This window comes from Neodiprion virginianus, chromosome 3, assembly GCF_021901495.1.
Source record: "Neodiprion virginianus isolate iyNeoVirg1 chromosome 3, iyNeoVirg1.1, whole genome shotgun sequence".
NCBI classification, from domain to species: domain Eukaryota; kingdom Metazoa; phylum Arthropoda; class Insecta; order Hymenoptera; family Diprionidae; genus Neodiprion; species Neodiprion virginianus.
In genome coordinates, this window is record NC_060879.1 from 24947065 (window position 1) to 24972199 (window position 25135).

The 25135-nt window shown below is 40.5% G+C and overlaps 1 protein-coding gene and 1 long non-coding RNA gene across 4 annotated transcripts in view; one reads left to right on the forward strand and one right to left on the reverse strand.

Moving 5' to 3' along the window:
• The window catches only part of LOC124300896 (tachykinin-like peptides receptor 99D), a 128959-nt gene that overhangs the window by 40237 nt on the left and 63587 nt on the right, over positions 1 to 25135 (reverse strand). For all 3 annotated transcript variants that reach the window (XR_006907356.1, XR_006907357.1, XM_046755387.1), the window contains one exon: positions 22412 to 25016. Coding sequence is in view for 1 of the 3 variants with exons in the window: in XM_046755387.1 (XP_046611343.1) it covers positions 22412 to 22851 (440 nt within the window). In the remaining 2 variants the exon portion in view is untranslated. The remainder of the gene's footprint in view (positions 1 to 22411; positions 25017 to 25135) is intronic.
• The window catches only part of LOC124300902 (uncharacterized), a 96265-nt gene continuing 92017 nt past the window's right edge, over positions 20888 to 25135 (forward strand). Inside the window, exon 1 of the long non-coding RNA XR_006907361.1 lies at positions 20888 to 21084. This is a non-coding gene — a long non-coding RNA (uncharacterized LOC124300902). The remainder of the gene's footprint in view (positions 21085 to 25135) is intronic.

Below are 25135 nucleotides of genomic sequence, written 5' to 3' on the forward strand. Positions count from 1 at the left end.
ACAGTTGTTTTCTTACCTTAAGGTAAAGTCTAATGTTTCCAAGTTAATGCACTCCGCTATTTGCGGCTTTGTCCTTAAAACTCTGGGTGGACTTTGAGTCGAGCTTTCTTTGTCCTCGACAGGCGAACTTCCAACGGCGAAACGCCTTTCGAAGTTTTTCATCGATATACGCCAACGTGGGTTGTAGAAATTTGCATGAAAATGTGGTTCGCGAAAACCGGACACCCTTCGAGGAGCTCTGTCTCTATCATACGGAAATAAGCTCAAATCAAGCTAACGACGTTTCGCTAATCACGGCTGTAAATCTTGTAAAGCGTCAGCTTTAAGTGCTGACCAAGAAATGTGCTCCGTGACCATTTGTTCGAGGTTTGAGGTCACGAGATAATGTCCGCGGTGTAAATCGGCCCGAGTCGCAAGAAAATCTGGAACGGACTTAATTGCCGGTTGCATTTACCAGACGTTGAACGGCGCCACCATATTGAGCGTTTCATGACAGCCGCGTTCCGAAAGTTCGTAAAATTTTTAGATGTCAATCATTGTCAGTTCGATTTTTTAATTTCATACTCCTCTTCGTTTCAGAGAGAAACGAGAATGAAGAAAACTATTATAATCACCCCAAGAATAAAAACTTGGGTTTTCGCTAGATCTCGGCGTCTTGAAGTCTAGAAAATAACTCGATCATCACCCAATAGACATCTGGATGTGCGCGTGTGTATGTGTGTGTGATCGACTTTTCGCCCAACGATATTTTATTAACAAAGAAATGGGTATGGATGACTTTGGTTTCAATTCATGGGGTTTTTCTTAACTTGAACCTGATAAGATTTTCGACTCAATCAGTCATCTAGTTTTTCAATCAATCAAGTAACAAGATAAAAAATAAATTTCATTTGTTAATTTCTCGAGCGGGAAGTCTTTAGGCTGGTCAATCAAGGTTAGCCAAATTACCCTCTTGTTGGTGTAATTACCACACCGTTTTTCGACGAGCAAATGAATGACCCTCTTTAGGATACATTTCAGACAGACACCACATGGAGTACGAGGTTATTTGTCCTTTGAAACGGAGGTCCGAGAATCCATCGACCCTAATTGGTAGGTGTATAATAGACAATTAAAATATTTGTCCAAACACCCGTGTCCCTGCAGAATGAATTGTTTGAACTCAGGAGCGGACGTTTGGGGGAACAGATTCTAATTGTTCCCTTTAATTTTCGCATTGTCCCACTCATTTTATCTTATTCCGTGAACGATCGTGATGCAGAACAAGGTCCCGTAGGTTTCTTGAAATCATCTTGAAACGATTGTTCGACAATATCGACGATTTTTCATTTATCCGCGATTCATGATCACACTCTCCTAAACGCATGTAGTGACTCGGAGGCCATTTTTTTTATATTCATGAGAAAATACACCAGTTCACGAATCAGAAGAACTTTATTATTATCAGTAGTAGCTGATCGAGTCTGATTAGCTTCTTACGTAAACCGTTCAACTCTCAGTCTGAAAGTGAACATTCCTCTCACGTCCATTTCTATATTAAAGTCTCGTCGAGCGTCCGGCGGTACTCTGTAGGTATAACTTTAACTTAAAAAATTGTCGGAGATAAGTTCACGTAGGAGGAATTTAATTTTCTTTAGCTCGTGCAGCTGGAACGTTACTGTTTTATGATTAATTCACACCAGGCCAACGTGATTCAGTGGGTAGATAGCCGCGCGGGTCTTAGACTCAGCTGCTCCATCCACCTTCTTGTACCAATGCCTGTGATTACGACGCAAGTTTTTAAGTGCGGCGTTACACCGAGTAAAAAGTGCGCGACATTAGACGAGCAATTTCGATGGGGAATTTTTATTGATACTGATAAGGCTACGTTCTTGTGAACATCGGGCGATCGTTCTGTAACAAGAATTTGCAAATTTCTCGTTTTAAATGCAAACATGTTTTCACCAACCAGTGACGTATCATATCGGATAAACGCTGAGGCTGTTATTTTTTTTACGGAGATTCAGGAATCTCGATAGTCTGATCATTGAATGATCGATGATTGACATTCCTGGGATGTGCTTTCTGTCAAAAAATAGCCTGAATCCCAAATTTGAGTATTTCGGGAAGCTGCGACGAGCTGTAGGTCAAGAATTCTCGCCATCAGACGCGGTCTTTGAAATGGCTCGACCCTTTCGCTCGAGGAAATTTGATGCGTTGGTGAGTGTATCGGTGACCATTATACGTATACATACTAAACATATGTGCATACATATAAATATGCTGAATGCCGCTACTTTTGAACTTTATATCCACACTCTGGAAGAACGAAAATATTGAAATATCGAGCGTACGCAGTGTGTAGTCGCCTCAGGGACAAGTCAGCTTTATACTTTTTCACACCCGACCAACTTTGAGTACAAGTTATATCTACTAGCTATATTCTATTGTGTGTAGCATGTGTTGTCGCATTGGCATAAAGTGCATCGTTGTTCGTGCAAGTCGAAGGTTTTCGATCTGCAGGTACATTGAATGTAACGTAATTTTCTCCCTTGCACCTAACTTTCGCTAATATTCACCTTATACGTACCTCATTTTAATTTATTCGGAGACTGAAGTGATCCAGATTTGTTTAATTTGATGCAGATTTTATTTTGGAGTCCTCATTGGAATATGTATTTGGTTTTACATTTATATTGAAAAATAATTTGCACATGTTCTGCATGAACGATTAGCTAAGTTCTGATTGAATGACTCAACATCAGTCGCATCTGCGATTGTATCGTCGAGCAATAATACGGAAGATTTTCATTTTTACAATAAATCACCTAAAAATGAGCTGTCTGAATTCCGTAACGTTTGATTGATCGATGGGTTGTCCGGTAGATTTTACTGCCGTGCTTGAGCAGCTGTTCAAGCGTTAAATTGATCCAAAGCGGTGCTAACTAACTTGAGAAACCCGGACAAAGTTTTTTTTAAATGAACGGTAAATTTCTCGTTGACAGTTTAGAGTCGATGGTTGGGAGGCCTGTATTGGGTCTGCAATTATGATTTGTTCTGTCACAATTTCTGTATATATTACTGGCTCGCGCACCGAAGGGAATAAGCAAACTAAATCCAGCCACTAAAACCAGACAACATAATTCCGCGCTCTGCGTGGGCAGATGGAGTTTATCTGGAGGGAAAGTTAAGCTGGTAACAAGGATAAAGTATCTACTGGAATATCGTTAAGAAATGTGGTACAGGAAGCTGAAAGTTTGCCGGGACTGGCGGAGAACTCGCAAATATCTCTACTTGAGCCTACTCAGCATCGGGTTCCAATTCCAGAACTAGGTGTGTGTTATATTTCAACCTCGTACGTGGTGGTTACAAGAGAGAAATTTCCAAGGCTATAATTTCACACTGTTCCAATTCCGTAGTGAGGTTTCGCCCTTCATTCCAGAACTCTATAACACTTTCCCAAGTGTGAAATCGAGGAAGTTAATGAAGGATAACATCTTGCCTGGTAGTACAATTCTGCATCGATCAACTTCGAATGATATTCGACTTGCAGACACCAGACGGGTACTGGATCAGTATGGACTTTAAGTGGTGACCAGTTCAATTTTAGCAATTTGCAGGATGCATAAAACAATTTTTTTGAAAGCACCGCAATTCAACGGTAATTTAGTGCGAGCTCAGAATTCAGCTAAAGGCTATTATGCCGGATCAAAGGTTGATAGCTCGCCGTGAACAATTCGTTCCCACATCCTTGTTCATTCCTCGCGACGTACATACGTTCGTCAGTTCGAAGCGTTGTAGAGGCAGCCATTCTGGCAATTTCGCTGCTATAAATTATTGTAAACGTGATCCGAGTTTTCGGGTATATCGGGGTAAATAGTGAAATTTTAGCAGCAGATGTCGTTGGGGGGTGAAACTAGTAGTTGGAAATTGCTGAAACAACCCCCCGTGCGCTCATGTAATATAGCGAGTAATCCAACGGTTCAGAGAGTTTCAACTCGGAGCGGTGTTATTGTCAAAGGTTAAACTCACAGGTCACTGCATCATGAGGACATGGGATATTGCTGTGTGATTAAAATACGCGGTAAGAAAAGTTGGGGCATAAATCACTCGGCGGTCTTTTTGGCTGGCGAATCTATCTTACTTCCGCTTTACCATACAGCCGTGCATGTACATTACAAGTATATGATGTGGGTGGAATAGCTTGTGGAAATGCAGCGGCGGACTCGTCCGACTATGGCGGTTGGCGATCCTGCTGCAGAATTTGAACTAACTAAGTTTACGCTGGCTTCGAGTTTCCATCCTCAACTTGGGGTTGAGATGTTCAAGCGAGAAAGCGTTTGCGCCAGATATGTCGCCGCAGGTTCGCCAGTGACTGATATCGGTGTCCTAGCGTGCATTTAACAAGGAGAACAACATCCGTGGTACTTACGAGTATATCAAAGTTATTTTCAGATAAGGGTGTGGGTATTGCCTTTCTTTATTTCTTGATTTCTTTCTTTCTTTCTTTCTTTCTCTCCCGTGCCGGAGTATCAAATTCCTCTATTCACGCACTGCCGCCTCCGTCGTTTAATGGATTTGTACCCCAAAGAGACAAGCAATGTCGCAATATCGGGTGTCGCTTTTGTTTAGACCTTAGTTGTGATATTTCTGAAGGAAAAACACGAATGCGACGGCTGCCGGTGTAATCATAATAAATTTTACACATACTTTTCAGATCACGTCGATCGGTGGTTTTATTTATTCCTTTTTTTCTTTTTCATTTCAACTTGTTTTTCTCGAAAGAAGGAGATTGAATATCCGTGCAAAGCATCGGTGATTTTTAGGATGAATTGACCGGACTGTCTCAAATAAAAGTTGGGAAAAGAGAAAAAACCGTTTAAAAAATATCCATCAATATGTTATTTACGCCGATGATGACTGAGGACGAATCGAACAATGTTTCTGCTAAGTGATTAAAATGAATCTGGCCAAATCTTGAGACGATCAATCAATGAAATTGTTCACAGTAAAAGAACCTTCGAAATAATTGAACTCTGGTGTTTTTGATTCTGGTTAAAAAACAGTTTTTGAGATTGTTGATATCTTAGCTCGTGTTATTCGAATTTACCCAAAGATGTTTCGATCTTGTTCATTATTTACCGGTGCAAATGTTATTGCTGGAAATTTCTCGAACCGTTTATTTTTGTTTGCTAACTTTTGGTTCAGACAGGCTGAATAATCCTTAAGGACTAAGCGAGACTTGGAGGAATCTCCGTCGCAAATGAATAACGAAAAAAACTTTAATGTGTCGATCATCTGAGCCCACCACGCGGTCTTTCCATCGAGCAGAAAATCGGGATACCTATAAAATTGAACGTAAATACTGATGAAGTGATATGTAACGTATATTATGGTTATCGTGTGTGCGCAACGAGCGTCGAAGGAATTGCATATGGCCGATGCTGAGAGTTTCGTTTATGGGCTAGAACGTACCGCGTATATAATTTCATGACAGGGAGAAGCTGAAAAATATTTCGACCGAAACTGGCTGCCGTAACTTGAAGCTCGAAGTAAAAGGAAACATGAGCTCTTATGTTGCAAATATATAAGAATTATGGTAAGCCTGAAGCACTACCCGTATGGGTCTTTCCTTATAAATATTCAAAGCCAGTTTTGGCCAGCCCCTTTGGTACTTTCACCACGGATACTCAACGTGCCCTCGTAATATCAAAGAAAAATAATGATAAAAAACAAAAAGAACTGCAAATGTCGTGTCATTAATTTTTGATCGATATTTATTTAGATACGCAACAATTCTATCACAATATGCGGGGAGAAGTAGTACGAATCCGTTTGAGTTTTCTCCATTGAAAATTTCTATACAATTATGTTGACTACATGTACTTACAATTATACAATTTTTTCAAAATACACTTTTAGATAAAGTAAAACATTTTACAACATACTTGTATTAAAACTTCGTTTCATCATACATTAACGGCATTTGAGTAATTGTATGAACGTAGATTATAACAAGTTACGTAAGTTCGTGGTGCACTGTGTTCCAAAATATCCGTCATCTTTGCCATTCTAGAAAATCAATTTCTCAAAACTCACGACTGAGATCTTTATTTCGGTATATTTATCAGTATTTGTTAAAACATACAAGTCACTTGATGCGTTGGTTCGGTAAATGTTTATTTCTGGGTACTACTATATTTATCATTATTACCGTTCACGTAACTTGAGTTATGAAACTTGAATAATCCGAATATGTTTTGTAAGCTCATACCGCATTGAGTTGTATTTAATATACTACAGCGTTTCTGCCATGCGGTAATTAATCCTGCAGGGAATGGTTGACCCTTGACCTTTTGCGTGTCGGAAAATTTGTTCTTATTTATATACGAGTACGCCAAATGTAATGAGAATCATAAGATTCCAATTTGCATCGAAAACAGGGGTCGGAAAATGAATGATTCATTGTCTCTTCGGCCATGTCCGTACCATTAATTCGATTTGGCTGCTAATAGCGAATAATACTTCTTCTAAAGAAAAGCACGGATAGAACTGTTCAATGAATTGCACAAAATCCGGGTGTATTTACGAGCATGGATTCTGGGGGTGGTACAACTTGCCGCAGGCTACAAATTATATTTAATTGTTATGCTTAGATTAAACTGTCCGCAATAATGGGGCAAAACTAAATCGTAATTAAAACACGTTTAACCTGATTACACAAATCTGAAAATCCGAACTAAAAATAAAATCATAGTCAGACTAGGCAAGCCAAGTGAGGTATTTCCGTCGCAAGTTCATTTGAATTTGGATTTACTGCTTGAAGAGGAAATTCAAAACTGTAATTGTGCGACCGGTAGCTCGGCGAGTGAACAATCGATTAAATTACTCGACGCGCTTATCCGTCCAAATCCACTATCATAGATCGCAGATTATCCACTTTAATCGAAATACGAAACTTCGTCTGGCCCCTCTTTCCTCACCAATTCGAATCGTGAGACTCCTAGTTTGGAAAGAAATAGACCGAAGAAAGACCCTGCCATCAGCGCGGATTCGTCCTTCGTAGCTGGTGTATCCAGCTAGGCAAGAAAGTAAGTCTCCTGACGGTGATTTCGAAAACTTTAACGCACTTCGCGAGGCTTGGGTTGAGGCCGCAAGAATTTATAGGCGGCGAGGGAAAAGTGATTTGTGTCTTTCCGAGAGTCGGGTCGCATCCACGTAATCCGGCACACACTGGAATTCGCCCGATGGTTCAACTAGAGGAATCTACCTTGGTATAGTTCCTCTCCATTAAATCATGGATCCAACTTTTTATCGCCTATACGCAGGCCGCTTGCCGTGTCACCTTTCGTTTTCTCAATTCGTGCGAAACCAATGTTGATCGATTTGACCCTTTGAGCTTTTGCCCGGTTTACGACTTGCGATTACTTCTTCTTGTCATTTGGGTGTCGTTTGGTCTGCAAGTTCACTTTGCGGCATTTTGATATGCCTGATTTTCACCTGAGACAATTTTTGTCACCTTCCATTTCTTCTGTAACGATGCATAAAGGCTGTTTTCTGAAAACGTATCACTTTCCTTTTAACTGATAATGCTTTTGCAGGAGAATATTTGCCGAAAATCTTGTTAACTCTGCGAACGTCGCGAAGAGGGATGGAAACCTGTCACGCGTCGAAACAAAGGTGGGTATTTTACTTCCGACAGCAAGTAGTTGGAATACCCTTAAGATTTATTGCGACTACGTGCCGAACTCTTATCGATCGCCAAAGTATCTCAAAGAGCAATTGCTCGAGAATTACTTCGGCTTTTCGTGCGGTTGAAAGCTTTTACAAAGAAAGAAAGAAAGAAAGAACGAATTTGGAGCAAAGCGACTTATACAAATCGTCGTGTGCCAGATGGTTCGCGTTGAATTTCACCGAATTGCAAACTCTGACTGGGAATGGCTGGTGAAGGTGAAATTGTTGCTTTATAATTATTCATACCTGCACAGAATGCTTCAGCTTCTACTGCAGATCGACAGTGTTGCAGGCCGCGTCTGCGGGGAAAAATTGTCCAAAATCTCATTGGCGAGAGTTTTACACTGTAAAGCGAGGTATCCGTGATAAATTTCAGACTTAAAGCGTCTCGGTCTTCTTGGAGAGGCAATTCGTTGCCGTAAGTGGAGCTATTAGCAGCTTTTACCTCTCACCTATTTCTCCTCGAGTTACTCGAGAGACTGAGTCCGCGGGGTGGATTTTGCGCTTTTACTTTTTCCCGCAGCTCCAAAACTAGAAGCACGCGAGGTGATGATTTGCGGAAAAGAGGCTTAAGCCAGAGTTATTCCCATCGTTTCACCCGGGCCGCGATCTGGAAATGGCAAAACGACATTATGTGGTAATTTCCACAATCTTGTGTTCCCTGGGATATATACGCCACGCGCAAATCGATTATACCGTGGGTTCTCCATCCCCGCAGCGACTGTCGTTCGTAAATTAATATTTATTGGTATCCGGTTTGCAGTCTCACTCGCTTGTGTCTGCCAAGAGGGTTAGGCAAAGCGAGGCAATTCCTGACACAGTCTAAACACGGAGGGTCGTCGCCATGTTGGCATCAATCAGTAACAATTCGAAAGTCGTCTCTAAAGAGCTGTGCAAATGCTTGTTTGTACTGCGAACGGTTTGACAAATATTCAGGGAATTCCACCGTCAGCTTTTAATTTCCCTGCGAATCGAAGGGCTTCTTTGACGCGCCTCGTCTTTCGGCCGGCAGTCGATCCACCGGACCAATTTTGCTACCCTTTGAGTCCCATTCATATGGAGATCAAATGCCAGTGGCATGTACAGCATTCGGCTCGACCCTCTACAAACGGCCGATTGTTCCGCGATCCAGGTCGCCGATCGCCTGTCATCGAGATTCCGCGTCATCTCCAGAACACCTTGCGAGGATTCCACTATCTCGTCAACTCGACGCCAAAAAAGTTCGAATCGATGTTTACCGCGGTCGCAGAATATACAACCTATCACTTTTTAACTGTGTTGACATTGATTGATATTTAAATGATGGATCGTCGTTGGACGAATGTTCGTTTTCCGGCTCCGTAATCATGAGTAATGCCTCGTGACTACATCCAAATTTTAATCAGTCATCGGTTTGTTAACGGTGTTTATCGAATCCAGCAAACGAACTTGGTCGACCTAATTCAATCGTGATCAAGTTAACGAACGAATTCAGTCTGGCTTTTAAAGGGATTCTAGATTTACTGTAAAAGCAATTGCAGCTTGATATTCTTGTCGGTATAAGCCACTGGTTAGGGTTGGTAATTTTTGCGCTTGCCTGTGCATACTTGTTAATATTCACGTTTGAAAACTCGCTTTTCCATAGCCGGATAAATTTAACTAACAAAATCACAATTCTCTTCTGATTGATTTTGCTAAAGTGAAGTGGATAGATCTGAAAAATTTTAACATGTGCACGAGAATTTGATAAGCTTCGTGTATTTATTCCAAAGATCATATTACACTGATTTGTACATATTCGTACGGCTAATTTATATCAATCACACTATAATCTTGCGAATTCAGTAACATTTAAGATAGTGTTACTCGATATATTATATTCCGGTGAAATCAATAATGTACAAATGTTTCCGAGCGTGAAGTGCGAGTTGACATCTGTCAATTTCTGGAATGCATAGGTGCGTGTGTCGTGTAAGTATATCGGGAAAATCTGTTTCGTGTATTTCTATGTATTTTAAGCTTTCCCGGCACGTGTTTGTAAATATATTGTCTAATATCTGTGACTTGTGTAACATTGAGTGAACGTGAGAGTGAGTGTATTTAATTCGCCACGTCTCTGAGTTGGTACAATTTATAAACCCATAATCTCGCATTTCACATTTTTCTTATGCTTATCCTTGGTCCGATTAAGTAATTTTTATTTTTACCAAACGACAAGGTAGCATATTAAATGTACAATCTTGCTTCTCCCGACCCTGAAAGGACCTTTTCAGCGACTTAATACCGAACTCTTAGATTCTTATCGCGGAACCGTGAAAGCTTGGGCTTGAGCTTCCACCTGTACCTGAGCCTGCCTTTCCCCTTGCCGCCTCATTTCTTTGAGCTTTTATTCCAACAATCTCTTAAACTTCTTGTTGTTCCAAATTTCCTGCCACCCGTTTTTCTCGTCTTCGTTATTGCCCCACAACTCGTACCGTTCTTCTTTCTTTGAACTCCTCTGCTCCTCCTCCAAAAGCTCAGCATTATCTGAGTGAGCGTTGTGATTATGTTTGACCTTATAATTATCCTCGGCGTTCATACTTATCTGCTAGTTGTAAGTAATGATCGGGGCGGGACCAAGCAGAAATTCCGGCAAAAAGGTGACTCGATGTCTCCGGGATGTTGTGACGACGGACGTTCGTGATCGCGACCAGAATTCTGGGGGACTCTTGAGCAAGATTCAACTTCTACCCAACATCTCCGCTCAGAGTTAACTTGGCGTTAGCGTTTGCGTGGTAATATGGTGCAGAAATACTATTGTTGAAAAGCTCATTAAACTCTGGAACTGAATTTGGCTCACGAGGCTGCAACGCAGTGTTGGGGTTGCCATTTAAATGGACATTCTGATTTACATTTGCGTTTAAATTTTGGTTCGCACTTACTTCAGAGACATGAATTACGTTGGAACCAGAACTTGGCAACCTTCTATGTTCCGAGTTTGGTCGACCGATCCAAGCTAGTGAAGCTAACGTCGAAAAAAAATTGGTGTTTGGTTCCTCGTTTGACTGTTTTCGTAAAAGTTTGAATTCAAGCTTAGATTTGCATTAGCTTGCAAGCTGGCGACATAATTTACATTCGATTTAGAACTTTGGAGCTTTTGGAGGAATTGCCGTTCCAATCGCGATCCTTTGAGCGAAATGACATTATGCGATTGACTTCGTAGCAGAATCGCTTTTTGCATGAAAATTGATTCAAGTTCTGCCATTGGCAGAGGAAATGGACGCTGATATCCAACGTCGGGATTTTTATCCCAATTCCAATTATGATTCACATTTGCGTCTGAGTCATCATTGGGATTGACGTTCGTGTTATGATTTATGTCCAATTCTGCATTAACATTTGCTTTTGAGATTCTTTTTTCACCGATATTCCATACGTTGCTGTTATCGTTCACTTCAAGTCTCCTTTCCTTCGACGAGAGAATTGCGTTTGATATCGCTCTTCACATTCAAATTAGTATGAACCTTGATGTTTCTATTTGTATCGGCATTCCTCCTTAATTCTTGACGTTTGTCCGTCTCGGCCGGAGATGAAAGTGCTGGTATTTCCGGGCGTTGAGAAGGTATTGCAACAGGTTGAGATTCAACAGGTTTAATAACTTGAGAAGCATGCTGCTCAAACCCTCATGCAACAAGGTGATCTGCATTATTGTTCACTTCTAAATTGTCGTCAATATTGCTGTTGATATTATGATTTTGTGAACCTCGAGATGACGCGGGCGTCGTCGACAGAATTTCTTTGGATACGGGTTTTGGCAGCGTTGCGTCTGTTTTATGTTCTTGGATTAGTACATCTAAACTTGGACCTGATTTTTGAAGCGTATTTAAATGTTCGTTGCGATTGATGTTACCATTGCTATTTCAATTGACATACTCTGTTATAAAAAGAGTAATAATTTCTAGGTGAATTCGCGTTCTGATCAATCCTTCTGTCGCTATCAACGTTTACAATGCTGTTAACATTTTGATTGGCGTTTTTGTTCACGTTTATAATTTTCATATCATCTACAACGTCATTCGTTTCGGGAACCAGAATAATTAGCTTCGGTATTCCTTTAGTCGGTTCAAACGGAGATGCGAATTGATTGGTCGGTATTTTCGAAACCTCATTTTTCATGTTATTCTTCGTGTCGTTACCAATGCTTAGGTTTCGCTTGTTATTCAGGTTTTTCTTCACGTTGGAATCGACGTGCAAAAGCGACGGTGAAGCGGATGGTCATGGCTTCCCGTACATCGGCGTCACGACTGTTAGAGGTTCGATTATCTGTCCGAATTCTGGAATTAGAGTCGGTACCCTTGATATTGTGGTCTCTCTCATATACATTCCATTTTCGATTGTATTAGTACTTGTATTCTGATTCAGGTTAGAGTTCACATTAGCGTTTGGATTCCTCTGATTTTCGGATGTTATCTCACGACACCTCGTAACATCATGGGCCTTGTGTCAACAATGACGGCATCTCGTCGTCAGGTTTTAGGGCTCTAGAGATTGGGGTTGACGTTACTATCAATGTTTACGTTCATGTTTTGCTAAAAGCGTTCGATGGCTTGCTCCCGCGTTGTTTCCCAACTTGGCTGCATAATAGTAGGCTCGTCGACTTGAAGGGTAGTTCCCTCGACTTGGGGCGCACTCGTCTTCGTCAATTCATCAGTTTCCAGTTACTTTCTCGATTGTATCGGTAATCGCGTATTGCGGTCAACGTCATTATTATGATTTTCGTTGATATTTGAAACTGCATTCACCTTTGTATCCGTATTTATATTTTCGTTAGCATTACTCATGTCCGGCTGCCCTGCAAACTTTGACATTGGTAATGTAACATGTTGTTGAACATTCGGAAGCAGCGTTGTTCAAGTTACAGTTTCGCCGTTAAAATTGACATTTTTATTTAAATTCATGTCACTATATATTCACTATGTGATGAACATTGCTGCTTCGAAAATTGTTCAATGTTTTTAATATTTCCTTTCCGCATTCTTCATTTTCATTAACCAGTTTTGACTGCATCTCAACTATATGATTTGATCAATTGCGATTAACAAAGGCGGCGGACGTTTTTTCGACACTCACATCAGGCTTTGTTGTCGATAGTTCTGAAAGTGATGCGCATTGTTGCACAGCATTAGGCTCAGGATCTTCTATGGATTCTGGAGCTAAGATTTCTGGGGCTTCGTTGATTGCTTTGCGAATTGCTTCTTCGGATACTTATTCCGAGCTGTCTGGAACCTCTTCCTCTCCTTTTTCTTCTTCAAGAACTATGTACTTAGTCAACTCAGGGTCAAGGTTTGATATTTGTTCAATCTGGGTCCGAGTGGGGTGGTAAAATTTCAGGTCCAAGCATATCGCGATAATATTCATCAAAGTCTGAAACTGACAAAGTACTTTCTGATGTCTCGAGAAAATCAGCATCACCACCCAAGACCTTATAACCCGGAGTGACATAATTTTCGGGTGAATAAATCACTCTGTACAACAAAAAAGGTTCACAATTACGTTTGCAGACTAGCTTTACTTTGAGCTCTTGCGAAGGGTTTTCCCTACAATTCACCCTGCCAGGTATGCATATTTGCTTACAGCCACTCCAAGGGGCGTGACAAATCCGTCGTTCTCTTTTGCATATCAGTTACGGTCTCCTGAAAATTCTGTGACATCTACGCGTCGATCTCATGAGTTTTTGTAGGCCTTGGATCATTACGCCACCTTCGATGCTAACGATCGGATTAAGCTATGTTCGAAGTAGTTCAGGACGACAAGCGACTCGTCAAATTGATCAGGACTCCGTCAACTGCGTTCTTCAACGTTATCGTAATCGATGTAGGAATGCCACCACTCGATTTCAAACTCCGGATCTCCTTCGGGTACGTCCAATAGGCACTCCAGGAAGTGATATGGACATGGAAACGGGAGACGACAGCCAGGAGGGATAGGGATACAAATTGGGTGACAAAGGTGGAACAGAATTGGGGCAAGGTATAGTCGGGCCATTATTCATAACGTTGTGATTCACCTTAGACTTGTTCTCTATGCTTTGTATAGATTCCATCAGTTTGCCGTTGAAGTGTGGCCGGGTTTTTTTTTTGATTGGGTACAATCGAACGCAGACCGGACGCACAGTTCTCAGTTATACCCTAGTTTGAATTCTCACCAATTGCATCTTCTTCTATTTCTTCGAGTGCTCCGATATCGCTAACTTCGTAATTATTACCCAGAGTATTTCTCATCAAATTTCGAAATTTAAGCCTCGAGTCGTTAGTGCTAAGTCATATAAATTTATTATCGATGTAACATTTTTATTTACATGCATATTATTGACACTAAGATTGTGAAAATCAAAATCCGAGGTATCGTGGTAGAAAAAAAATTTGGTAAATTTATTGCTCTAAATGTCATTCCCTCACCTTGTCCCTTAGTCCGAGAACAATAATGAAAAAGCTGTTCATCTCAAATAAAAAAAATATTCTTATTGATTAAATATTGCTAAAATATTCGAATATGAGTGTTAATTGTATGTAAAAACTTTTATTTCACCAAGCCAAATACATAAAACGGATAATCAATTTTAAACATATGGCCCGCAAAATAAAATCATTCCCTCACCGTGTTACTAATATTCGATTTATGATCGCATAGGATGAGATTTGTGAACACAGCCTTAAGTGTTTAAAACTTGGCAACACTCCTAACATGTATGTGTGGTGGTTTTTTTTAATACTAAAATGAGTTTGTGCAAAAAAAAGTATTTGGTTGAAATTATTTAAAAGTTACATTTTTCTTTGTCATTACATCACTCTACGTATATAAAGGTAAATCAGTATATATGCATATGTTTTAAGTTTTTTTTTTATTACGTTTTGGGAAGTGAAATGCATACACAAAATGCTAAATGGTTTCTGTAACTTTTGTTCGAGTTCGTCATTCCTTCACGGTTATTTCAGCATTATATTTAAGAGCGAGGGGGATGACGATTGTATGAGGGCATGATTTATGCAATATTGTATATTGATAACTTTATATAAAATTGTCGTCTGGACTTCTTTATTGTTTTTCTTCAGCTTAGATAACATGTTTTTTAATTTTCAACAGATATATAGGGGAAAAAATGGCAAGACGAAAGAAGTTTTCCCTAATTTTATAATCATGTTAAACCTATTTTTCTATATGTTATAAACAAAAATATGGAAGAACATTACTTTTAAATAGACCTTATTTAGTCAAACTTTGGATTCCTGCGATAAAAAATTTTTTGCAAAAAGTTTTGATAAAATTTCGGAATTGATGAGAAATATCCTTCTATCTATTGAGCAGTCGTGGCTTGTGTTAACCATCTTTTGATCAATCTCTGCACCTGTCAACTTCGAAGGTGTCGCTTTTCGCAATTTGAAATCAGACTCCATCGCCTTCTCGGGGAACTCGATTCGTCGGTTGTCCTTGAAACAAAATCACGCTTTGTCGATTCCTTGAAAACGAAAAATTGCTTCATAAAAATCGGTTCTATTGTACTTTGAACATTAGATCCAATTTCACTAGCCTCAGATTCGGCTTCGCCCCTTAATTGAGGCTCTGGTGATGACGGCGGCAGTTCATCGTCAAGAACGACGGTTTCCTCTCCTCCGGGAAAAGAGTCGTTAGCCTTCAGTACCGCTTCCAAGTCCACTCGTTTTTGCTGATCTTGCTTAGCGTTCGAGGGTTTCTCAGTCCCGGGGGAGAATTCAGTCCTTGGCCTGTTTCCGGTCGGCTTCGTCGAAGCATTTCGAATATTGTTACAGGTATCTTCACTCCACTGCTTCATTCTTGCTCCATCAATATTATCCATTCGTCCGGTTGTCAGAGAACCATTGTCGTTCGAAATTTGATCAAACATATTCTCGTTAAGGGGAGATGTCAGCAATGGCTGATCATAGTCGTCGTTCCAATCGATCGAACGGTCGTGAATTTAGATCTTAACGGCGCGCTAGGCAAATATCACATCATATCATACATACACAGTATTGTTAAGATACCCACACACGCAGAGCGTGTAACACCACAGGCATACAGGATTATCCCCTCTCCCGGCCATCTCATTATCCACATATATACTTGAGCTCTATGAATTGTATTCATTCGTACTCAGTCTACTGAAGCGTCCAGTCCGGAATAAACCTTGTTCTCCATAAGATTGCCTCTTCCGAGTTTCATTTTCCTAACAGTATTAAAGTTCGAAACCAAATTTTGGATTTTCGGATGTCGGATGTTCAGTAAGTGACGTCACCCAAATTTTTTTTCTCTCTGACGTCATCGATCTATGGCACCTAATCAGCTAGCCGAATTCCTCAGTTTGGAAACAACCGCGCAGTAGAACGGACGGATGAGAATCGCGCTCCGCAAATTTCGAGTACCGGGCATTCTCTACCTCCTGGATCCTGCGCTCCGGGTCCGCTTCCTCGTGCACCTCGAGTTCCAGGACAAGCGCTCCGTAGTTTTCGCTTTTCGCGCTCCGGGTCCACTACTTGCTGAAACTCGGCTTCTAGGGCAAGCGCTCCGTATTTTCTGCGCTCCAGGTCCGCTACCTGGTAACTTTTGACCTTCAAGACTAATTTTCCGTAGTTCTAGCTGTCCAGGTCCTCCACCTGGTGGATCTCGACCTCCAGGATTTGCGCCCCGTAGTTTTGGCTGTCCAGGTCCTTGACTTGGTGACGTTAGACCTTTACAAGTAATTTTCTGTGGGTCCTGCGCTCCAGGTCCGCTATTCTTCACTGATAGTACACTACGTAAAAATTATGAATTTGATTAATTGCTGTGAATTTTTTATATTCAAAGCTTTTATGTGACACATCGTAATCGGTACAATCTGATACTCAATTCGCGATACGAGATTGGTGACGTAAGTTTCTCGCGTAGAATCGATTTTGTTTTCGTTACGTAACGACCTAACACGCGTTTGTCTCACAACCAGTAATATATATTTCTTCAAGGCGAAAAAGCAATCACCGCGTTATTGGTCCGGTGATAATCCGGTCAGTCGTAGCTATCTTGCTTCATCGACTCGGACGGTGAGTGTAATTGAAATTTAGACGCGGCAATCAGCAGCAGATCCAGAGTGGGCATAGACACAAGTTTCTGTGAATTTAATCCTCCTTTCAATTATCGTTGAATCTTAGCGTGAAGATAAAGAGTTCGCGAAAGTGATCGAGTCGATGATTATATTATCAGCGCACTAGCCGATGTAACCGAAAACAATTCAAGGGATCATTTCACTAAAGCTTCGGAATAACGAAGCATAAATAATCAGAGAAAATTTTGAAAAAACAGATCCGCGTATTTACCAAGGCGAGAGTAGCCAAAGTGAGAAAACTCAAATCTATCAAATTCTACTTACCGCAAGTCAATTCGAGTCGAAGGCGCGAGTGTTGCTAACGATATAAGTGCCGCTTTTATTGATACATTCACGGGGTTATTAGCCATGCCGCATTCCGGCCCCTTAATCGACTCGCTTATCGCCCCTTCAGACTCTTTCTCTCTTTTCGATACCCCTTTGTGCAGTGTTAATTTCGAAGAGTGCGGACTGCTGACGTGCCGCTTCCTCTTACGCGAAAAGTCATTCTTATAAAAATTAGGATTTCTATTACGGATCGATATTGTTCACCTGAGTCGCGGTACCGATCGTAGCTTTTATTTATTTTCCTCGCCAGCTGCTTCTTATTTTGTCTTTTATTTCTCCGGCGTTTTCAGCCGAGAGTCGTCAGGATTCCAAACAAATCAGCAGCCAGCTCTTATCTTCATTCGTCCTCGCACTAAAAATAATGAAACGGCACGTCTCCATCTTATACACGATGTCCTTCGCTACGGGTCTTTGTGTTCATCTGGCCTTTAATACGAGGACAGAATTTTACTCCATAGATTATTTACATATTTAGATTAATTGAAATACAAAATATTAACACGAAATTGATTAACATTTCAAAATTTTTTTCAATCAGTCAATTGAGTTATTTTTCATTCCCCCTGTAGAGGTGTGAAAGTGTAAAAGAACCTTGGCCGCGCGTAGGTATATCGGGATGAAAATAACGTTCCTAAGACCATTTGTTCCTTCCGTTTATACACGTCAAGTTATATGAAGACTCTGAAAAGGAGGGGAACGGTATTGCCTTTCGTTCGCGTCGGGAAAAATAAGATTTAGAGTTTTCACGGTTGATATACGTAGGGTGTAAACCCCATATGTATACCTCGTGCGTATCTCTTTAATACTAAAAGCTTTTTTAAAAACGAAATGTGAGTCCGAATAGCAGTATTTCATCCCCGACCATCACACGAGGAAGGTTATTTTCCAGCGGTTGAAAAGTTTTGCTGACATTTCAGCGGACGTAAGAGAGTCACGGGACTGCTCAACTTTGCATTTGTCATTATCTCGTGTACCGTAGATAATTCGAATCAAATTGTATGTTTCCAATGTTTGATTTAAGATTCGTATAATATTGATATTACTCGCCGTTCATCTCCGCCAAATTGGTTGTAATGAATGTAAAAATTGAATATTCGCGAAGGCGACTCATCAACGTACGACAGCATACGTTGGTAACATTGAAAACTTTTTAGAAAGCTTTGGCTCTAGTCAGAAGTAAACCATTACAGTCTAGTTTTAAGTGACACTTAAAAGTAGCAGCATAGTCGACAATTCCTTACACTGAATGAATACGTATGTTTTCACCATAATTCTCTCGCGATTGATCGTTAATGCGTTTCTAAATTTTGGAAACATTAAAGACCGTCAGAGCATTGCCTTACTTCAATAGTTACTTCATATCAGCAACTATACAGCTTGAGAGATGGTTTCTAGGTGGATGAAGCCCAGGAATTGAGGATCCAGTCCCTATAGTCTAAATTTTTCATGACGCGATTGGTCGTTTTCGGTTCATATATCCTGGATCGAGAACATATAATGGGTCGAATATATTTGTATTACTTACTAACAAACTGTATGGCAATATCGCCATAGAGGCCCGGGTTAATAGTCGGGACCACGACACTCGATGAGCTTCGCATCGTGGTAGGTAATCAACGGTAATCAGTGTGTCTAAAATTTGTTGCAATATCGTTCGAAAAACTTTGTTGAAATTGTCGGTACATATATTCACTGCCCGTGAGTGTAATTCTTTATTTTTCTCCTTCTTGGCCTTCTTTCTGTACAATCAGTGGAACTTTTGACGGTGAAATAGGGGATGGTCTAAGCGCGTGAGCGAATAATAAGAGGGTTCGCATTCGAGTAGAAATGTGATTGAAGAGGGGAGGGAAAGGGACGAAAGCGTAAACGTCATAATCTGTAGTCAGACGCGACTTGAATAACGCTGGCTTTCGATTCTCCCCGCAAGTATTGCTCTGCTACTCCCAGGACTCTTTCAGGTTACGAGGTGCGAGGATAATTCAACCCCTAGGCGACCGACTCAGCGATAGAAGTGCCGAGAAGCGTCGGGTAAAGGTGAAAACCGAAAATTGATCGAACCCATTTTCACGGTTGAAAGCCGGGAAATGCGGAGGCACCGCCAAGCATTGCGACATTGTATCATTTGTTTGTTGATTCGGTGATACTTTCCATTTAAACGCAGCGTTCTTCACACTCGAGACAACTAAGTTTCCCTATTTATTGCTAAGTTTCAGTGATGCTAAACGAAATGACATCCAAATTTGTTTAGTTTGGCTTCATCCTATTCTGGAAAATCAATTTGTAAACAATTTTTCGACACAGTTTTTCAACCACCCATCGTAATTATACTCAATGAATTGTAGGTACTATTTTTCATAGAAGGTATGTAATTTAAATCTTTCTTGTTCACTTTCGCATTTAAAACGGTCAGATCGGACAGATATTGATGGGTGGTTCGACTCCGCGCTGTCTGTCTCTTAAACGGAGAGCGAAGTAGTTAAAAAAGCCTGGAAGCTCCCGGTACGGGCAATCAATGTTCCATGCAATCAACTGACTCACTCCCATTCGCCGGCACGTACGAAAATTTCTTTTTACATATCCGAACCCGACTGGTTGTAATTTCATGCGGATATCAATAATCGAAGATTGACGATTGAATAGCACTTTCGTGTCTGTCGCATCAGCACGCACGCAAAGTTATCATCTATCTTCGAAATTATTCCAAATCGTTGGATCTTTTTCACATGGAAAATGCTCGAGGTATACCTCAACGATTTTCTTCATTCTTTCATTTCTTTCCGTATCAATTTTCCCTCGTAACGTATTTCTTGATTACTAGTTCTTTTCTGGTTATACAAGGCACGAATCTCAAGAAATTTCTATCTCTGTCGTTTTCACGGATAACCATGAATATTAGCACAAGGGAAACAGCTGGAACATGAATCTAGACGTCAGACGCGTGGGAAGATGTATTGCTCACTTTTACTGCACGACGTGTACCAGTTAAACTCCTGGAAGTCGTATAAATATTTACATGCCCGATAATATCGCGAGTGATGCCGATGCGCCGTGTAACATGAAAAATTCTTGAACATTATATTCCGATGAAAATGATTTAGGCGAAAATTGTTTACGATTAGCTGGCGGAATAATTCACATATTTTTTTGTAGTTGGATAAAATTTTCTCTGCATTAAACAGTTTCGTTGTGGCATTTAAAAGTTGGCAATTAACAGAATCGATTTTTCAACATCTTCTTTCCCCCAACGCAACTTTCGTAGTCGAAATATAAACCGATTTCAACAAATAAATGTATGTACGAATTTCCTACTAACTTTTATTCTCCTCACATACCTACGTAGAATTAATTTTTCTTATCTTGACCAATTTTTTTATTTTTGCGGGATGGTCGTAAAGTTTTCGAACAACAAACATAACGCGCAAGAAGGGTACCCAAAAAGTGTGTAAAATTAGAAGGTGTCCCTAGTCATGTTTGGGACAAGGTTTATTATCAGGCACTACATACTTTCTCTCCTTTCGCGGGTTGAATGCATAAGTTGATGTAGATAAAGCGTATCCGCCATGGGGTGAATTTTTTGTCATCTTTGTACGGTTGAGGAAAAATTTCACATATATTTTACGTCCGATGGACAAGCCGTGTAGCCGAAGGGTTTTTTGTCCGTCTTCTTCTTCTTTTTTTATTGTTTGTTGTTTTTTGATTAACAGAACGTTTTTTCTTCTTTTTCCCCAGACTGACATCCCTATGGTATAAAAATCTCTGGTAATTACTCAGTTGACTGCTCTTGCGTGAATGAAAATGTCTTGCCCTGCCCAGGGACGGCGGACAACCTTCGAAATAACCTTTTCCGAACGATGTCAGCAGTCAGGAACTTGAGAGCAAAACACGCGAACCAGTAACCATCAATCTTAAGGAGAATTTGGCGACTTATACAGGTGAGTGTGTACTTATTTTGATGATCTTTCGATACTTTGACGATTCTTGAATCTGACAAAGCCACTCTATAATTATGTAAATTGTATTTTACACGTGATGAGCGGCGTTGACGCGATTTGATTTACTAATGCGGTAAAATCTGTCTTAGGTTAATTACAAGACCGCAAAGTTTATGAGCGAGTAAAATAAAAATGACAGCAAGTGTCAAGTTCCTTTTTCTCGGTTCTCTAATTTTCCTACCACTGAAATTTCGTCGATGCAAATTCGGCATGACAACCGCCACCGGAAATATAACCCATACGGTTTCCCCCGCGGTTAGCGTACAGCAAATAGCATTTATATTTACCATGTAATACACGTGACTGGGTCCTCCTGAGGAAAAATCAACTCGAAGGAGTCGTGTATTTGCTGAGATGGATTGCGGAACAGAATTTTTGTCGGTGACGAGGTCAACCGATAATTGCCTATATTGTGTAACACACGTGGGAATACCTTGCCCTTTGCACTGTGAATGCGTGACGTTTACTTCCACCCTATACTTCATTACTGTTGCGAAATCCCTCAGGCTTGTCAGCGGTGACCGTGAACTTTGACGTACGTATTTTCAATACCCTGAAAACCCGGTCAAAGCCTATACACTGATAATTGAGTCCTGGCCGATTGTTTTAGATTGAACAGGTAATTCGTAAGCTTCGATGTTCACTAGCAAATAAGTCGAAGTGCGGTAATAACACGAGGCGTAGTCGTTGTCGCGAGTGTTTACGTAATGCTCTGCTTTCGTTATTTTGCGTCTCTGGTTTCACCGAGATAAGTTGACCATGTACAGAGAAAAGCGAAGCTCTCTGTGCTATTGGAGAACCTTTGCCAACATCCAATCCGACCCAACGGGTGGAAATATCGGAGAAAAGGTATGGCGGAGAGGTAGATTCACAGAAATAAAGGTCGGAGCGAGATAGAGAAACAGGTCAAGTACGGAATAGATGGAAGTAACAGGAGACAGAATTGGAATTCGGCCGTGTCAAGATCCATCCGTAATTCTATACACCGCAAATAAATATATATATATATGTATTATACTATATATACATGGGCAACCCCTTTAATTCAACCAGACTGATTGTTTCCTCGATCGATTATCTCATTCCGATCAATATGTTTTCCAAATGCGACACAAATTTCTTCAACAAGTGGCTTGAACGTGCCTCGAACAGTACAATGTTCAAATTTGCAGAGCCTGCAAGTGGAGCGAATCATCGCCAACAATCGATAAACGATCATGAGAAGGCTCCGACAAAAAAAGAAAAAGATCGTGGAGGTGATGCTTACCGATCTATGGAAATGGCCATTAGCGTGAACACGCTGGCGCAAATGGTCAGGACAGCAATGAACTGGCTGATCTTGCAGTACAAGTTTCCGAAAGGCCAGTGACTGTTGAGCATGTAGGTGTAGTTGAATATAACGTTCAGGGTTGAGACCATGGCGTCCGCGATGCTCAGGTTGACCAGGAAGTAGTTCGTGACGGTGCGCATTCTTTTGTGGGCCAGAACGATCCATATGACGATTAGATTTCCACCGGTAGCGACGACTATCATGCCGGCGAAGAGAACGGTCCAGATCATTTGTCGCCACCAGGGCAGGATAAACTGATTACCACCGGAACTTGGATCGGTGACGTTGGTGTTGTTGTAGGTCAGGTTGTCGAACAGTGTGGAACTGTAATTCAACGGCCACGAAGTCGAGTACATCATTTCCTCGAGCGAAAGCATTTCGAACGATTTATTTTACAGGACGATTCGGAAGTTGTTTCAATTTTCACTCCGCAAATGGAGAATCGAGATAGAACCCCACGGGCAATTGTTTTATTCTAGGTATACTCCCACTCGCTGTTTGCCCGATATAGAGTTTTCATCCCGTACGCTTTCCACGTTCGATTCAATTCCCCCAGAACTTTGTTTACGCATGTTGTTCCTGATTTATTTACCTTTTCTTTAAACAATTCCTTTGTTTTATTTATCATGCGAAATTAGACATGCACGCAAATGTCAGTAAGGGTCATTTTTTTTCAAGAGTTAACCTGATCGAGTTATAATATGAATGCCCCAAATTTAGTTAGTAATCTCTCGAAATTCACTAGGATTAATTATTTACAACGACATCGATAAACTGTAAAAATATGATTAACGATATTTACATTCATCCGACTTGGCAGTTTATTCATGCAAGCTGTCACGAATAGCCGGAACAATTTTCTCAACCGTGGCTTTTTCGATTGGCAGCAAATATTTGAAGAGAAACAAATCTTCCAACAAATTGAAATAAAATAGAAGCTCTTACGTTTGGGGGAAATCCCCCCAAATTCATTTTCTATTCACATATTAATGAAAGAATATTTTTGCACCCTTAATCGTTTCTCTGATTGATGTCGTCAAACTTATCACCGTCTCTCCCAATCACCATCATATTTATAATTCAAATATTTTATCTGTTTGTCTTCGTGTTTCATCATTTTTCTTTTCTATTTTCTATGTTCCCCAGAATGAATTGAATTTTCTATGTTAACGTCAACTGGTACTTTTTGTCACCAGCGTTGATTCTCGTCTTCTAAGAGGACAGTGACACGTCTGATCAATAAATCAATGTTACGGTATTGAATTTATTCAGCCCGGAACATGGGATTCGTCCAATCTTTCTGCACACCATTAATTTTTCTTCATCGCGAATTTAACTGTGACTTATGCATTGCCGATGTACTCAGGTATCACGATTTCACAAATTTGGCACGTTGGTTCAACTTAATTCACTGCTGGGCTCAATCCAAAATACAGAAACGGCCGCGCGGAGTGAACGTCACTTTAAACCCATCGGTGTTGAAGCTGCTTCCGTTTCACGGGTCGAGGATCTTGACTGGCCGAGGCTTTCTCCCTCTCGCTGACACTCTCGCACCGCTAACTATACACACGCTCGTTTCACCACCACCGTACGAAACCGCCGCTCCATATCACATTTATAGGTTATTCACCATAGAAATGGCCTGCAATATCGGATATTGGCGAGGTGTGATTTTTTTAAACCACAGCAAACCTCGCTTCAGTTTCGTTGAGTAGGTAAAATTTACGATTCAGTGTTAAATCGAAATTTGAATCTTCAAGCGACTTATGCTTTCCACTTTCTCCGCGGCCAATCCAGTCCATTGCAAGAAGAAAATTGGTTTTTCTTCTCAGCGATGAACTTCGGATCCGGGTACCGTGTGTATAACACAGACGTTAATCTTCTTTAACTTCGATAAGCAATGTGGTTTAGTGTTTGTTTTTTTTTCTACCTTTTTATTACTTTTTATATTTTCGTTAAGCACACGGGGAAGAGAAAAATTAATTTACGTACTGAAACGCGATGAACTGTTTAGTACACTCTTGCAATTAGAGTAAACGCGTTCCGAGCTTTTTTAAGTCTCACGTACGTTCCATTTGTATACCTTTCACCATTCCGGCAACTCGACTATTTTTAACTTTTAAATTATTAAAACACTTGCCCGCTCGCTCCACTATGTTTATCATATTTCTCGAATGTATTTCACTGGGATAAATTATCCTTCATATTTTGACGTCAGTCCGTTGCCCTGAACTGGTAGAAATTTTTCGTAGCCTCTTTCTTACGTTTTGATTAGTTGTTGAAATTAATTAGATCGTTACTATTTTTGCTGTTATAAATAGGGATATCAGATCTCGTAATCCTTACTTCTAAACTCGCATGAATCAGCATACCAATGGTCCAAAAATAATTCGCAATTTAAAAAATTTCCCGATTAGAGATTGTTTGTTCTTTTTTTTTTTTTTTTATTGATTTTGGTTATTGATTGATCGGGCCATTATTCACGTATCACGTGTCTTCGGGATTATATGCTGCAGATTGTTCAGGGTCGATCCTTGAGTACCTGAAACATGAAATAACAACGAAGTGTTAATAGTTAATACGAACTACGCCAACAGGGCTTACAACCGCGTGATTTTTATAGATCAGTCGTATCAAGCCGTGCATTCGCATTACGATCTG